The sequence below is a fragment of the Dreissena polymorpha genome, chromosome 1, assembly GCF_020536995.1.
Source record: "Dreissena polymorpha isolate Duluth1 chromosome 1, UMN_Dpol_1.0, whole genome shotgun sequence".
In the NCBI taxonomy this organism is placed as follows: domain Eukaryota; kingdom Metazoa; phylum Mollusca; class Bivalvia; order Myida; family Dreissenidae; genus Dreissena; species Dreissena polymorpha.
The window spans coordinates 5,292,563-5,310,274 of record NC_068355.1 but is presented as its reverse complement, the minus strand read 5'-3'; the positions used below and the strand labels follow the sequence as shown (position 1 = coordinate 5,310,274).

General features: G+C 32.6%; 1 protein-coding gene across 1 annotated transcript; it reads right to left on the bottom strand.

Annotated features, from left to right (window-relative positions):
- Positions 1-458: 458 nt before the first annotated feature.
- Positions 459-2,134, bottom strand: LOC127864911 (uncharacterized). Its single transcript, XM_052404802.1, has 2 exons — positions 1,084-2,134; positions 459-751 (listed from the first exon to the last, which is right to left on the bottom strand). Exons 1-2 carry the CDS (start codon positions 2,132-2,134, stop codon positions 459-461), a joined length of 1,344 nt encoding a protein of 447 aa, XP_052260762.1.
- Between the last annotated feature and the right edge of the window lie 15,578 nt (positions 2,135-17,712).

The window sequence follows — 17,712 nt, the reverse complement described above, 5'->3', positions numbered from 1 at the left end:
TATGGTGTTGGAAGGTGATGATCCATACTTTTAAATAACATCAAATGATATTAGAAAATAAATATCATATCCTCGATGTATGTTGATTCGCGGTGTTAATGTTTTGTATTAAAATTAGCAACAAACAAACAATAAAGCATTGTATAACATACCTTGTTGAAGAAAACCAATATTTCATTAGTAAATGGAGCATATTTATTTCCTGAAACTCGCGCTATCTAATCCATAACAACAGTATTTTTGGCAACATGTTTACAGTGTCCGCCATTTTGACAGATGAATGTAAGGTCGCGACCTCTGACGTCATTCACACAGTTTATTATTTAGGCCGATACAATTGAGTAATTGGGTTGTAATGTTAATTAGTCATATAAAGAGTGTCAACTGTACAATAATTAAAATGTTTCAACACAATTCAACACAATTTAACATATTTACAAGCGTTTGTTGGACTTCAACTATTCTTCATTGCTATTGCAATGGCAGCACAGGAATTTGTCACCCCTTCTGACACACCTTACAGGTGTGCAGAATGTTAGGTGTGTCCAGTGCTTGCATGGGATGCCATTTTTTAAACCATCACACTGCACCCACTTAACAAATGCCAGAGAAATACAGCCGGACAGTTCCTTTGGTTGGAATCTGTGACAAACACAACATTTTTCATCAGAGGCCTCATCACTGTCACTGCTGTTACTGGAACAGTCCACTGCTCTGTCAACACAAGATGGGCCTGCTACTGGACTAGGTGCTGTTGTTGCAACAATTTGCTTACCTTTTTTACTGCGAGCTTACCTTTTTGTGTTTCCTGAGATTTTTTCAAGGTAGGTTTTTGATTTTGTTCATGATTTTTTATGGCCTCCATTACCTCATTACTGGTAAGTTCTTTTCCAGACACCAGTCTACTAACCGTTTTCCTTGGTTTCTTAGCTTTTTGATTTTTTACTGATCTTATTTTGTGTTCAACAGTTTCAAAAAAAGTGCTGGTGTGTTCATTTTCCGGTCCAATTTGTAGCCCTCCCTCTACAGTTAAATCAGAATCATCAGTGTCATCTGAATGATACACTTGGGCTGGAAACATACTTTCCCTGGGAATTGCATCCTTATTTAGGGGGAACAGTCCTGTTTTGCGAAAGCCAACTTGAAGGTTTTCTGCTGACAATGCTTTGTGATAAACGTGGCAGACGATATCACAAACATTATACTGAGTGATGGCAGCTGATGTCTCACGGATAATTTTGTGGCATCGCGTATGGTACATCCGTTGGAACGGACCATAACAGGCTACATCTAGAGGTTGGAGCAGGTGGCTTGTGTGGGCTGGTAAAACATACAAAATTAAACCATTCTCCTTTGCCCACTCTGCCAGAATTAATGATACATGGGACCTATGTCCATCTAAAAGCAACAGAATTTTGGATTCACACCTGCCAGGCATAAATTGTATGAAGTGTTTGGTCAGATACTTAATGAAAACCTGGGTGTTAGACCAACCACTTTCTGACATTGTTCCACTGGCTCCTGGTGATGCCCCTTTCCACAAGTCACTGTTCATCCGCTTGCCCGGGAAAACAAAGAATGGTGGAACTGCTGTACCACTTGCACTGCCAGCGCCAATGATTGTAACTGTTTTACCTTTGCCAGAGGTCACAGCTTGCGCAGGATAGTTAGAACTAGCTACTATGTATGCAGGCTTGTGATCAATTGATACACCCTTCTCATCAATATTGTAAAGCAAATGGGGCTTATCTTGGAGATCATGCTTCTGTAAACATTTCTGGTAATTTTCAAAGAAGTTAGACACCATCTTTTCACTCGCCATTTTGGCCCTCACATGATCAAGTGCTCTTGGTTTAACAACCCTCATTTCTGGCCATCTCTTTAGAAACCCTTTCATCCACATCATGGAGAGGGGTGTGTCAACTGTCCTCTTACCCAACTGCACAGCAAACTGTGAAGCAACATCAATACACTCCTGCTGTGTATAACCATAACTTAAATCAGCCATGGCTTTGAAATGGTTTACAATTTGGGCCTCTTCAAACTCATCAAACAATGGGACCTTCCCCATTACAACTGTTTCTGGGTCAACTTTCCCCAAAACCCTGTCCCTGAGTGTGTTTTCTGGCACCATATAAGTCCTGGATGCTCTGAGAACGGACATTCCATCATCTTTCACTGCTTTGAAAGCATTTATCAAAGAAGATGGTGAATAAAGTCGATATTTTTTCCTTATAGGCTGTGGGTGTTTCTAAAATAAACAAAAAATGGTGTAACAGGTGTGAGTTTCAAAAACCATATATTTTGAGATGCTTGGCCTAAAATAAAATTTCAGTCACGTGACTTTCATTCATGGACGTAAACACTTGCAGCCGACATGTAAAAAGTAAAAAAAAGTTATTGATAAACAAAGAAAATATTGTATATCCATGGTAATATAAATGGGTATAACAAAAAATGTTAAATTTTGGTACATCTACGAAGACCTAGTGATACATACCTGTTTAAATCTCATGTTTTCATTTTTGACAGCAGATACGATCGAGTACACTTTGTAGTAAATGTGACGTCACTAAAATCACCGACCCGTGACCTCTCGCGAGATTTCGAATCAAAACAAAAATGGTCGCGAATCAACATACATCGCGATTTTAGATACATCGAGGATATACATTTTAATTTTCACATGCATATTGAAATGATACAGAGAATGCATTTTGCCCATGAAAAGCATGTCATCGAAATGTTTTAAGCTTAAACTAGTTACGTAGAAATATCTTAAAATGATACATAGTACAAAATAATAATACCTGTTTTTTATTTAATAAGTATATGTGTTTAAATACTTAATATACGTTTCCTTAAGATTATATAAAATGTTGTTTTTTTGAGAATATTATGATAGTGTAAAATATTCGTATCATTTAAATGCTGGTTATTGGCATAATGTTCAGAGTTTTTATGAATTAGTTGATAATATTTTTTTTAGTTATGGTATATGTCTTGTTGAATCAAAATTAAATAACTTTGTTTGCGTGAATAATATGACCAATCAAAACAATAGTTTACATAAAATGTATGAAAAATGTTGTTTATATGTTTATATGTTAATCAGTAGCACGCCAACTGATAATAAAGCATATGTAAATACTCCTTCCACAAATTAAATATTGTGTCGATGGTTATGTCAACAACGACCATACCAATACCATGAATATACTGACCTTCAGTTGTCTCGTAAAGGGTACTTAAATTTCGTCAGCATAGTGTAATGAGGAGATGTCATAAATGTTTATTGAGCACTTTCGAATTCTTGGAAATGTCAAGACCCTAGAACGAGCGCCAACGTAAAATGTTTACGCTATTGACATCGCTAATTAGAGTCTCGTTTAGCTTGGTACTTACAGGTCAAGTGCTAATCACTACGGCAATATGTTTCTCTGCTAAACATGTGCGTATATTGTCGCAATAGCGACATGATATGCATGAATCAAGTATAGCAGTTAAACTGCTAAAAATATAGATACAAAATATGTACAATATAATTTTTTGCCATCCAAATATCATCCATAATTTGGTGTTTGAACTATTCAGTTATATATGTATATTGTCTTAATTCGCATGTAATTTGTATTTTATATCGTCCCATAGTTTATTATGTATCTTATATAAGTAGTTGTTTACCATTATATAATCATTTAGCAGCACAGATGTATACTTATTATATTCAAATGCCTATCAATGGTATTAAAAGTGAAGGTATCTTTTAAGCTCTATATACTTCATTGTTCGACTGTTAATCAATACAGATAAAATGATTTCATAGGAAATTTCAGAACTTATTGTTGCAATATACATCATACTTAACACAAATTACTATAAAACGATAATCAAAGAATTTTTTTTCTAAAGAGAAAACCCAGCAACATTAAATCGACTGTCGGTTTTAAATCGTCAATATAGTTTACGATAACAGATTTAATTTCCTAATCTGTGTACATAATTCCCTGCCGACATTCATAGGGAAATGAATGCATTGGCAGCATGAAACCAAAACATCGATATGCGAATGATTAGGCTTTTGCGTTATGTATGGATGAGGTTAAGTCAATACTAATAAATTGTTTGTATAACAGTGTTTCTGTTTCGCTCAAAATATTATCGCCATTATAATAAAAAATTTACACATCTAAAGACGCACTTCATTTAAAGAAATATAACTAGATATAATACTGCTGTAAGTTCGCAACATGTGTTCAAAATTTAGATGATGCACTTCCATTTTATCTTGATTAGGTAAGAGCATGAGTTTGAGATTTTTACTTTTAATCTGCGAAAGATAATGCTTACAACCATAATGCAGCAGTGTTTGCATTTTGAGTATATAACAATAGTGTTTACATTTTTGATCATTTAAATGATTGTATTCATATGAATATACAGAGTTGCAATCATAAGTTATGAGCTAGTCAATATCAATTTAACGTGTTTGTATGCATATCGACTGCATGACAAATTATAATAAACTTATGAGCTTGCAATTGCATGTTATAAATCGGATAAATAATTTGAAATTGAACATTTTGACCAAATAACAATATATACTCTGTTTATGCTGAATTGGTTAATTTAGTTGTGCACTTTGAGAAAGTTGAGTTACATTTTTGAAATCATAAATAAATGATTAAACATGATTAAGTCCAATATTAAATAAATTCACAACAAGATAGCCATAACTAGAAATGCATATTTTAGATTTATGAAATACATGCCTACATTTTAAACTTAGAAAACATTCTCAAAATGTGTCCTTTAATTGTCAAGATAAAATTCAGTTTCTTATTTGACAATTCATCGAAACAATCGTGTTCAAAAACATACATACTAAACGCATACGGGCTTTGCCTTTTTAGTAAAAACCCACGTCTGCCTTATGGAGGGTCACTTGCCGAAAATAAGTTTAACGTATATGTCTTTAAGAATGTTGTTTTGTTTAGCTGCATATATAAATAAATAAACAAATTCACAAGTTCACATATACATCGAATTATAAGACAACGCAAACGGGCTTACCGACGTGCAAAATCCAAAATTATTATTAATAATCGGTCCAAGTTTCATAAAATTAGAAGCCCGACAATAACATTAAAACGTCGATCGAAAACAGTACTACGACAGTTAAAATGGAAAATTAAAAGAAATTATTAACACATCTAAGGTACGGTGGACATTTCTAATGTGTTTTATCAACAAACATAATAATAACATAAGCACTGCACTAATAATCCAGTAGTTTGTAAATTAAATTGTTGAAATACGGTTATGTTACGACATAAACCATGAATGTGAAAGCTCAAACATTTATACATATGTTTAAAACTGATAGTCTTCAACATTTGTCTGGAAAACTTTCTGCGTTAATTAAACATATGAAAGACGCAAGCAAGTTTAAATTATACCGGTATTGAATAAAATAAAATATCAAGTAAAATTCACGTTTTAAATTTCTACGATAGCATTAATCAATTATCAATTGTCTACGTATGTCCCTCACTCTTGATACATGTTTTTCTGAGAATCTCCTCATTTGGAATGCGACAGATATGCCTCGCAATTTAGACTGGGTCATCACTTTAAAAGTAACCGGTCGCATTCTGGAAGACGATCAGTGTTAAATGTTTATAAAAGAATATTCAAATGACGAAAACAAGACTCCGTCGAACTTCAAGAAAAGTGGAATGTACCAGTCCATGAACGATTTAAGTACTTTAAACGTTACATCGCATACATTATAATAAACGTTAAACAAACATAAAATAAAACACAAAATACAAAACAGAAAGAGCCGAGCATCACAATTCTTTCATCAAAGTTTGAATGCTATACATTTAACCTTTACTGCATACTTGTTTATAGTATATTTGCCAGAAATAGTGGAACACTATGTTACAGGGAGACGTGGAATGTCGAGTTTTTGAAGTAAATATGATGTTATTTAGTTTAAATGAGTTTCAAGTTCCAACAGAGGCATGAAAACGCTCTCTACAAAATGTGACGCAAACCACTAACTGATTAACGCTGGGAAATAAGTCAAGTATCTACAAATGCAATTCTAATTTCAAAACAAATGCAACTCTTATTTTAAAACTTCAAAATACGCATTCTCATTCATTCTACTCAGAAAATGCTAATAGCCAATGTAATGCAGGCACAATTGATCAGTCAACTATTTCATGTTTAATTTTCAACGAGCATTACAAGAAGATTGATTTTCTTTCTATTGAATAATAATAATATCCAACAGTTATTGTGCTTAACTGTGTTATATTGCAAACTGCTTCATGTTCTATTTATCATAATTTGCATGCATTAATTGTAGTTATACACATAATGTTTCTTTACCGCCAATACATTACCTGGTAAACAAATGTAAAGTTTTCCTCTTAAGAGATGTGTCATTTTGAAAATATTGATAGTGGTCCCTTGATTCGTTTATTTTATTGTTTCAATTGTTCAATGCCTCAAAACGACACATCTCCCATTATTATGTAAATACACAAACAACATTTACATACATGCATTAAAAGGCGTCTGTTATTTTAATATGTATTTAACATTGTCTGTGGAAATCAATTTAAAAAAATGGATCTCAATTTTGAATATCAGCAATATTGGAGTTAAATCATATACCAACGGTAACGCAAATTTGATATTCAAATCGTCATGTGTAAATTATATTTAACGAAATGCGATGAAGCGTAAATCAAAATTGTGATGTATGACAGTGGATTTGAATTTTAAAACTGTAAAAATAAATATCTGTCGAAGAACGTAGGAGAAAACATATATTCGCTTTAACATTTTTGAACATGTTGGCATCAGAAAACGAATTATCGGTGTAGTAAAGACTGCGAGGCTCACAAATGATGGTAATGTAATCAATTCAAATTGACATCGTAATAGCGAATCGACATTATGAGGGTTGATTGCACCATATTGGTAAGCATTCAGTCCTGCTATTTACAAACGTTTTAACATCTCAAGTTTCAGTAATAACAAAATGATGAACCGTCTAGGTCCCAGATAGCAACTTCTTTGTGTGCATGCATACAGTTATTTAAATATGCTTCAATATCAATAGTATGGAATGTTAAAATGTGTTTCATAACGCGCCAATATACAGTAAATTGACGCGTGGTTGTGATACGAGTTTGACATTTTGGTTACGATAAGCGCAAATGAGCCCTTTCTTTTCAACGTGCACTTTTGTTCTTGCAAGCACGAACAATACACTGCTGAGGATTATGTATTGAAAACGTTTGCATTATAGTACTGATATGTTCGCATTAAAACGGCATTTCGGCATCGTTTCAATAGAACGCGCACATAATCTATATAACGCATACTCACTATGCTCATATCAAGATTTGGTGATGACAAATCACAAGACGAAGTATGCTTTATTATGGTATTTCCAATCGTAAACGTGATAGCGTGACTTCCGCGCGCTAGAAGTATTATGATGACAAACATTTATTATAATAAGAAAATACATTTAAAGTTAAAAGTATTATGTTTATATTTAGATATCCTTTTGTATTACTTTTGGATATAACGAACTGTACAAAACGTATGATGTCAAAACATTTAGTCTAACATTACATCTTGAATAAGATAGAATGCCTTACACTTAAGTATAAAAAAGCATATATTGAACATCCATTAGCATAAGCAAAACGTAAATTTAATACATTTATCAAAATACATATATATTTTTGACCGAAAATGTAAAATACCAAAATTTAAGCAACGCTGTTTAGCTTTTCTTGAATTTTCAAAATTTTTATGTGCTCAGTCATGTATACACATTGCTTCTTCTAAGTGCTTTGTGTTGTTCAAGGAACTGATACGTTAAATAACACGTTTCATCAGTCTAGTGAAATTATTATGCAGAACAATCATTATTTTTTAACAATTTGCAATTTCGTATGCGGTTTTGCGGTTCAAAACTAAAATGACGTTAATTTATTATGATAATCATGTTTCCATATCACTTATATTGCGCAGGCACATAGCCAACTACAGAAGTTGCATTCAGAAAAAATAACAACGTCAAATAACAATGCGAGTTTAAAGCATACTCCTAACTTGCATTATATGATTTTATATGATTACCGACGTAGTTTCATAACGTAAAGGATGAGAAAAGCAAATAGATAAAGGTAAGGTATCCGATTGGAATTTACAGAATATTTTTTATTAATTTTTTTTTAAAATATACGCAGCGTGAATGTTGTCATATACAGCTTTAATCCATTCTTGAATAACATTAATGTTCCAACGTGAATGTATACCAATTCGAGGGTACTTTTTGACTGGAATTGGAACATAGAATATTGTTTGTTTTGTTTCTTTGTTAATATTAATCAAAATGTATGTTCTTTTCCTGCCTATATAGCATGTTTGGAAGATTCATCGAAACAGTAAGTCAAACGAAAAGCTTAATGGATTAATTAATTATACCAATGTCTTTTTCGAAAGCGATATGATTATTTGTATATTGCCTAAACATCGATATTATATGCATGAATCTAGAATATCAATTAGACTACCAAAAGTAAAATACAAAAGTACACAATCTGAAAATGCTTTTTTCATTTTAATGACATCTATAGTGTCACTGTTTTTGTTTTTTTATCAATATTCTGACTAAGCATTTAATGGGTATGTTTGTATCGCCATATGGTAAATGTGGCTATCTAATTTAGGCTTTGACTATTATGTTATACTATTATGTTACCGTATAGCAGATCGGATTTATACGCGTCATTTTGCCTTCCAATAGTATTCTTTAATTAACATAAGCATAGGCCTCTACTCTATATTCATAATAGCTCAACTATACATTCAAACCGTCAAAATAATTGTATGTGAAATTACAGAACTAATAGTTGCCAGATAGTGATCGCAAAACAATAATTACCATTCAACGATGACCAAATTAGTGTATATCTAATTTTCACACACAGCAATATTGACTCGACTGTTTTGCTTAAATCAAAATTACAATATATTATCGCAGATTAAATTTCCAAAGCTGTTTACAGAATGTCCTGTCTAAATTCATCGGGAACTGAATGTATTGGTAGCATGAAGCCGAAACATCAATACGCCGAGGACTGGGCTTTTTCTTGTAATCGTTTGATGAGGTAAAGTCAATATAGATGCATCGGAGTTTTTTTAGAAAAAAATCTCTTTCGCTCAAAATAGTATCTCAATAATCGTAACAAGTGTATGTTCACAGACACAGACCCACGTCCTTTTCCACGCTATCAAAATTTAGTTTAATTGTAAGTACGCAATTTGTGTGCATGTTTGTGTGGTTCGAAGTTGATGAGGTCCTAATGCACCTAAGGCACCATCAGTATATATGTGGACCCGGCTTGTGCCATTTAAGAGATCTAGACTTGTGTTACCCATTTGTTTATAACTAACCAATTACTTGTGACCCGGAAGCTCGAAACAAATATGTATGCTCAGATTATTGATTACATGTGTGCTTAAATTGTTACTTATATACAAACAATGAGATATTGTTCCTTGGTCTGATACACATAATTATCTGAACATTAAGACATAAAGTACTCAGTAACATATCTATACGGACAAATATAAGAAAACGGTTGTATATATGTCTGATTTAACTTAAAAAAATAATGCTTGTGGTGACTCCACGATGGATGCAAACTGTATCATTTGAATAATCAATGCAGAAGGTAAATACAATTATTATTATGTAGTTTCACGCATTAATGTAATGAATCTGATCAAATGTATTTGCGTTTGCATTAAACATGTCGTCAACAATCGTATTTCGTTTTGATTTAAATGTATATAAATTACTGATATTTAAATAATGATTATAGAGGCGCAAAATTAAACAATACGGAAAGAGTATGGTGTGTGTTTCAGAGTTTATTTACAGGTCCTACTGGCCTCTTCACGAGGTTACGGTAGCCCGACCTGTGAAAGAGTATGGTATGGACTACATGTATTAAATACCAATCAAAGCGCAGATTGTCTCTAATCAGTATCTCATTTACTTAGATACATTAAAACGATGCATTTCGGTATCTCTATATACATATAAGCTTAAATCACATAAAATAAGATTTCATCTGTTCTATTATTAATTATGTTTAATTCATTAAAATGTAATATGAAACGAATGTCAGTTACACTTATGCGTATTGTTAAGCATTGACCGTTCCAATTTGTATATGTATTACTTTTTGTTATACAGGCGGCTCGTCACTTGCCTTAAGCACATATCTTGAAGTTATATTTCAGAACGTAACGCTTTTGTAGTTTTATTATTCCTTCAGGAATTTTTTTTTTTAATTTATGCACGCTAGGCTGCAATAATTGCTTTGCTTATCACACAAAAAATACAATTACTTTTAACGTCTTTTCTAAACACACTATATGTATCTTCCTGTAATAGTTGGTAATAATTATAAATCATAATAACGTTCACACAACCTTAGGAAAATGTCAACGGTTTTTATTTATTTCTTCAAATGGCCGATATCATACAGAAGCATGTCGTCTTGAAACCAAGAAAGCTAACCGCTTTGTGTGTTTTTTTAACAATATTATACTAAAAATATACTTAAATTTAATTTGTTAAAATATTATGTTGTTCATGTGTTTCATCAATTAATAATGCCAAAATGTCATGTGTACAAAACCAACTATGAAAACAAAAGCATTGATATATTTTTGTATCAGTATTCGTATGCTTAAATTAAAGCAATTAACATAATATCTATGTTCAACCAAGAAACAATAATGTAAAGACTTTCTCTAAAGAGATGCATGTTTTCGTAAGTGTTGATAGTTTCAGTTATTTAATTGATTCAATTGCTTAAAACGCTTATCGCGACACGTTGCCCATATGCAAATACACAGACAATGCCCATATGTAAATACACAGACAATGCCCATATGTAAATACACAGACAAAATGTACATACACGCCTATAATGGCATCTGCTAATATCTTTTCACAATTGTCTGTGAAAAACGATTGCACAAGTATATCGAATACCGAATAGCAGTAGCTGTAGTGTTACAATATATACTTAATGTTTTTCCAATAGCTTTTATTTAAGCAGCATGGTTTTATTTACAGTTTTATATCATCTAAGCAAGGCCGCTGCTAGTAAGCGTAAACATGTGTACGTTTCATTACTTTTTATTATGATCAATTACATTAATGTTTTTCTTATTTTATGTATATACACCATCTTTTTATTTTATCATTGTCAACAATCATACCAATAACAGAAGTAATACCAAAAGAGATGTATTCAGCACATAACGTGAGAAGACCGTTGTCAGATAATGTGATACTGGTGTTATTTATTTCACGCGATGTAATATAGAGGTTCGAGTGTTTGGGGTGGTTGTGATTACATTCAAGTTGAAATGAGTTTCAAGTCGCAATCGAGTTATTACTACGCCGTCCACAATTTTAAAAATAAACATTCACCATATCACTAATTATCACTGCAGGTAAAGCCCAATAAGTACATATACAAATCTAATTTCAATGTATGAAAGGACGCCAATAATCAGCACCCCCGGAAACCCGATATGCTGTGAGAAGTTGGATGTGCTAGGAGAAGTTGCCGATAGATTTCGATGAATTTCGGTAGGGTAAGTAAATCCAGTTTTATAATTGTTTAAAGGCATTTTTGAATACAAAATATATTTTGGTGTGTGCAAAGGAGGTATTACCATGTATGTTTCAAAAATCCTGGTTATTATAATTCAGAATTTATTGAAATATGGCTATTAAAAGTCGAAGATGCAGGGATTTGTCCCATATTTAGCACTTTATTTACAAATTTCTTTAAAGGTATGCCAGTGAAAAAGTTTTTGCCCCGAAAATTATATTAAACAATGTCCCCGAGTAACATATCCGCCAGGGTTTCTTAAAAAAATCGTATTCGTGGAAAAATTCGACTTTACATTCAACATGTTGATGAAAAAATGATATGACCTGGTGCAGTGCATAAGATGTCAAGATATGACATGAGCGCAGTTCATTTATAAACTTAAAAGCTCACTATTACAGCTGATTTATGCCCACTATGATGCATTGTAGATCATTTTCCTTGAACTTTGAGGTTTTATAATTATATCCGTTCTGAAGCTTAGTTAATTTCCAGCTTATTTGTATTTTTTTTATTGTTTGAAAATCATTGTAAATGTAAAGCAATTGATGCATACAGGTAAAATATACGTCAGGTAGGCAATCTAAACATTTATAATAATATTTTCTGCCTTTAGTTCCAATTATGGGTTGACTTTCATAAATCTGAACTAAATTTGGATCTATTATACATGACTTCAAGTTGACAGCTTTGCAAACATCTCCGACAATGCACGCGTGTAAATGTTTGTTTCTTTTCGTTCTTTTTGGTAATGATATATGCACAATGTGAACATTTATTTTCAAAACCCAATCCACGCCTCCTTCTTATATGTAGTTGCATAGTTAACGCGCATTTTTCATCTGATGAAGCCCCAAGCCTTGAAGGAATATATTTAGCCAAATATTAAGCAAATTATAACATCGTACCACCGCATTGTCGCCATCGTACCATCGCGTTGTCGCATTATCGCCATCGTATTGTCGCACTGTCGTCATCGTACTATCGCATTGTCGTCATCGTATTGTCGCACAGTCGCCATTGTAATATCGCAGTGTCGCCCTCTGGAATTTAATGTGTATTCACGATGGCCTTAACGGTATTCCGTTCTCTCATTTTTGCCCACTATACAGTGTTAAATCATAACCTATATCTCATTATTTTTCTTGCAGGTCACAGAGGAGAGAAGCAGAGTGAGAAAGATTCACGACATGTATGCGCGAATCGTTAATTAATAATCTACCTTTAGTGGGTTACGCGAGTTGCAAACAAACTGTACGTCGTTCTTAAAATTCAATACGATAAATACATTTTATCCATGACGTGAAACTTTGAATGACTTGTCAAGTAAAACACATACTATGACGTCATTTAATGAGTATAGCGATAAAAGACCAGAGCTATATTTTAAATGCAATCTTGACGATTTCTCTCAATATACGTTTCACTCTCAAATGGAAAGTACGCCCTAGTTTTAAATGTTATAATTTGCTGACATCTGGCTAAATATATTCCTTCAAGGCATGGGGCTTCATCAGATGAAAAATGCGCGTTATCTTTGCAAATACACATAAGAAGGAGGCGTGGATTGGGTTTTGAAAATAAATGTTAACATTGTGCATATATCATTACCAAAAAAAACGAAAAGAAACAAACATTTACACGCGTGCATTGTCGGAGATGTTTGCAAAGCTGTCAACTTGAAGTCCTGTATAATAGATCCAAATTTAGGTCAGATTTATGAAAGTCAACCCATAATTGGAACTAAAGGCAGAAAATATTATTATAAATGTTTAGATTGCCTACCTGACGTATATTTTACCTGTATGCATCAATTGCTTTACATTTACAATGATTTTCAAACAATAAAAAAAATACAAATAAGCTGGAAATTAACTAAGCTTCAGAACGGATATAATTATAAAACCTCAAAGTTCAAGGAAAATGATCTACAATGCATCAGAGTGGGCATAAATCAGCTGTAATAGTGAGCTTTTAAGTTTATAAATGAACCACGCTCATGTCATATCTTGACATCTTATGCACTGCACCAGGTCATATCATTTTTTCATCAACATGTTGAATGTAAAGTCGAATTTTTCCACCGATGCGAATTTTTTTAAGAAAACACTGGCGGATATGTTACTCGTGGACATTGTTAAATATAATTTTCGGGGCAAAAACTTTTTTACTGGCATACCTTTAAAGAAATTTGTAAATAAAGTGCTAAATATGGGACAAATACCTGCATCGTCGACTTTAAAGAGACATATTTCAATAAATCCTGAATAATAATAACCAGGATTTTTTCTAACATACATGGTAATACCTCGTTTGCATACACCAAAATATATTTGTATTCAAAAATGCCTTTAAACAAATTATAGAACTGGATTTACTTACCCTACCGAAATTCATCGAAATCTATCGGCAACTTCTCCTAGCACATCCAACTTCTCACAGCATATCGGGTTTACGGGGGTGATCAGGCAATCACTCACTGGCTTCCTGCAATAACAATAGTCATTGAACCTATACATTGGGCAGCTTTACATAAGTTGCTTCCTTTTTTAATATTATAAAGTTCATGTTGCACATTATTTGATGATTTTGACAAAATAACTTGTTAGTTAAATATACTGATACGCGTTTAGTACCCCTAAAACGAGAAATATTTCCGCATCAAAACGCATACAGTGCATACACAGTGCTTATAATATCGACAGAGTATTGTAAATGTGAAACTTTTGTTTTGCTTAACGGTTGATTTTAATCGAATCGTTTTGTTGTTGTCTAAAGCGAAGCTCTTAAACAAGAGCTATCACGTACTTGAATATAATCGATTTTGTTTCTCGACTGATTGAAAGGTATTGACACTGTTTCTTTGTTTAGAAAACTCAATGCCGCTCTGTAGTTCATATGTTATGTTGAATAAAAAGAGGCTAATGATATAGTTATTAAATGAATTGTTAGGGGTTTGTTGACTAAATTATATGCCAATTAATGTTTTGTAAACAGTATTGATCTCTCTTTTCAGTGGTATCGTCCTCTATATCTTATCGTGAAAAGCATTCTAGCTGCAATCGTAAAAGGCTATGTACTGACCTCAGTACATAACTGCACGCACAATTCTTGTGAGCTTTATGATTATGTTTAATGAATTACTAAATGCATCCAATGTATAGCAATCTTATAGCCAAAATGATCCAGGCACACTTTTTAAGTCCGCTTTTTTATGTTCAGTATTCCAACGAGCATTGAAGGAATACTGAATTTCTCTTCATTGCATAATGACGGCATAACGCTTTGTTATGCAATGCGGTATTTTAATTGCAAACATGCACTATGTTCTATGTTATTCTGCTTGTGCAAACACATTCTTTTTTTAATTCTTTGTACAAATGCCTAGTTAAATTGTGTTACGTTCATTACATTTTTGTTAATTTTCCATCACGTTTTCTGGCTGAAACAACTCTAAAATATTTTGTGATACGTTCTCAAGCAAAACAGACGACATTTGTCTGAGCCACTTGTACTTATCCTTCAAGGATCTGCATAAGACGAGGACAATGAAAGATCGATTATATATTGTACGTATCGAATAGTTACTGGTTTGTAGACCGTATTTCCATTACAATACGTAAAGTGATTCGTCTTAACATTGGCTTTTTATGAATATAGACTTGTTAGTGAGCTAGAAACTAACTACATTAACTGCTTAATCGATTATATTGCTGTTTGAGTTTCATGAACACTTGATTATTACAAATAGCCTGTTATATATTTACACGTTTTATTTTAAGTCATAATATAAACATATATATCTTGAATATAATACTTTGTTGAATTGCACAACTTTCATTCCGTTGTCTGTTTGCGCGTTTCATTTATATATTTAAAAAATACAAATATAAAATTGTTAAATAAAATATAAACACAAATAATGTTGTTTCATATACATTATATTAAATAACTATTTTGACTCATCAAACGTTATAAATGATGTAAAAAAGCAACAGTAAAAGACAACAGAACGAAAGCTGTGAAATTTAAATCGAAATTTTGATATATCTCTCAAAATTGAAGAAATAAGTCCCCGCACAACTACGTCGGAGAAACAATCTATTTGTAGAAAGATGCTGACATCTGAGAAGAAAGCCTCGGTCTCGTAAGGACTGGCATGATACCATTTGCTTCAGAGGACTCATTGTAACGGTGGTTTAAAATTAACATTGTTATAGCGAATCGACAACATAAGTTTTGTGTGAACGATATTGATAAGAACGTACGTGTAATACGCAAACAAAGCCAAAATTGACGCCTGTTTATGAGTGCGACATAACAAATCTTTACGTTTTTTAAACTTGCACTGTTTAAAGGCAATCACAAAAAAATACTGTAATGTTTAGGATTACGGGTTGAAAACGCTTACAATACCAGTACCGATACTTTCCAATTGATAACATGATTTCGGCTTTGTATTACTAGTAATTACAAATGCAGATAATTTGTATAACGCATTATCATCGAGGGTACTGACAATGTATTAACCTTTAATATCGCAAATGTTATAAACAAGCAACCACAGTATAGACTTTATATTTAAGCAATGGCGGTGCTTATCGCGAATTAATGTATGGTTTATTTATTTTACTTCTTTTCTTGACTATAACCACGTCTCATAATATTTCGGTCGCGGATTGTATTCCCGAAATATATTTAATTATGAGGCCTGATAACGAGAAACGCAGAGACCTAATCAATAAAACTGCTTAATAGCACGGTTTTGTTCCTTTGTTGTATAGCTTGACATGATTCAATTTCTGGACTATGAAAAACTGTAATTACAAAGCTTGTTCAACTCTTTAAAAAGACGTTTAAAAAAAAACACAAGGATATCCGCCTTCAGACTGTGTTAATTTGTTATGTTCTTTAGCAAAAAATGTTTCCGTTTGTGAAAAAAAATAAAATCGGAGGACTGTGTAGCATATGCAAACAATGTTATGACATGCATGTATATTGAATGAATCATGACCAGACATTAAACTGATGAACATTGATGAATATTTCAAGGGCGTTTGAATAATTGGAATTGCATTTCAATTTTAATGTAGATACCATTGAGTGGTATGAAGATCGATGCCGTGTTTCGTTTGTACAAATCGCTCTTGTGATAAATATATTTTGAAAGGTGTTTAACTGAATAGTAGATAACAATCTTGATTCGACGAATAAGTTTGCTTATTGTCAACTGTTACACTTTTTCGTTATATAAATCGTTGATTAAAAAATATGTTAATATATAACAAGCGCACGCATTTTTTTGTCAACCGATATCATAAACTGTGCCATTCATTTGTATTGTATAGTGATGTGGTTTCGCTAAATGTTTAAGCCGTTTAGTCAACCAATTCGCTAAACATATGTTAAATACAAACCGTGACATTTGTTCTTTGTTGGATGTGGATATAAAAAATATGAATATATTATATCAATCATTTGACGCTTTAATTACTTGGGAGCAGAATCATATTGCGATCTTTGTCCGTTTATCATAAATAACCCGCATCTGCATTTCGTTATACATTTCCCCAAAATGGTTGTTAACAATGACATCATTGTTTTATTGATATAGATAAATGTGAAACATGGAATTGTCATGCATGAATAATAGCGAACAACAACTTCTACAGAATAAATCCGTTTTTCAACAACAGCAACGACACTTGCACGAAACTAAAAGAATCAATTAAGCTATAACAAATTAATAGTAATTCAAGTAATTGTGTAATGTTGAGGATGTATGTAAAGACACAATCAGTGCTGTATGCACTTCGTATTTGTTGTGAGGCCTATATATGTGCACGATACTCGAAGTATAGCAATAGAAGCTACGGAGTAGAACATTAGGCATTATGGACTTCCATAATATCGAGGTTAGTAAATAGCATGAGGTTTTAAGTATGTTTCAAGTGTTTACCATCATTACCTT

What these genes read in the sequence shown, in the direction of transcription:
- LOC127864911 (XM_052404802.1), bottom strand. Translation starts at nt 2,134, where the DNA reads ATGGTGCCAGAAAACACACTCAGGGACAGGGTTTTGGGGAAAGTTGAC. An exon ending in GGATGCAATTCCCAGGGAAA is followed by an intron (nt 752 to 1,083) that starts GTATGTTTCCAG and finishes TTGCAACAACAG; the next exon opens with CACCTAGTCCAGTAGCAGGC.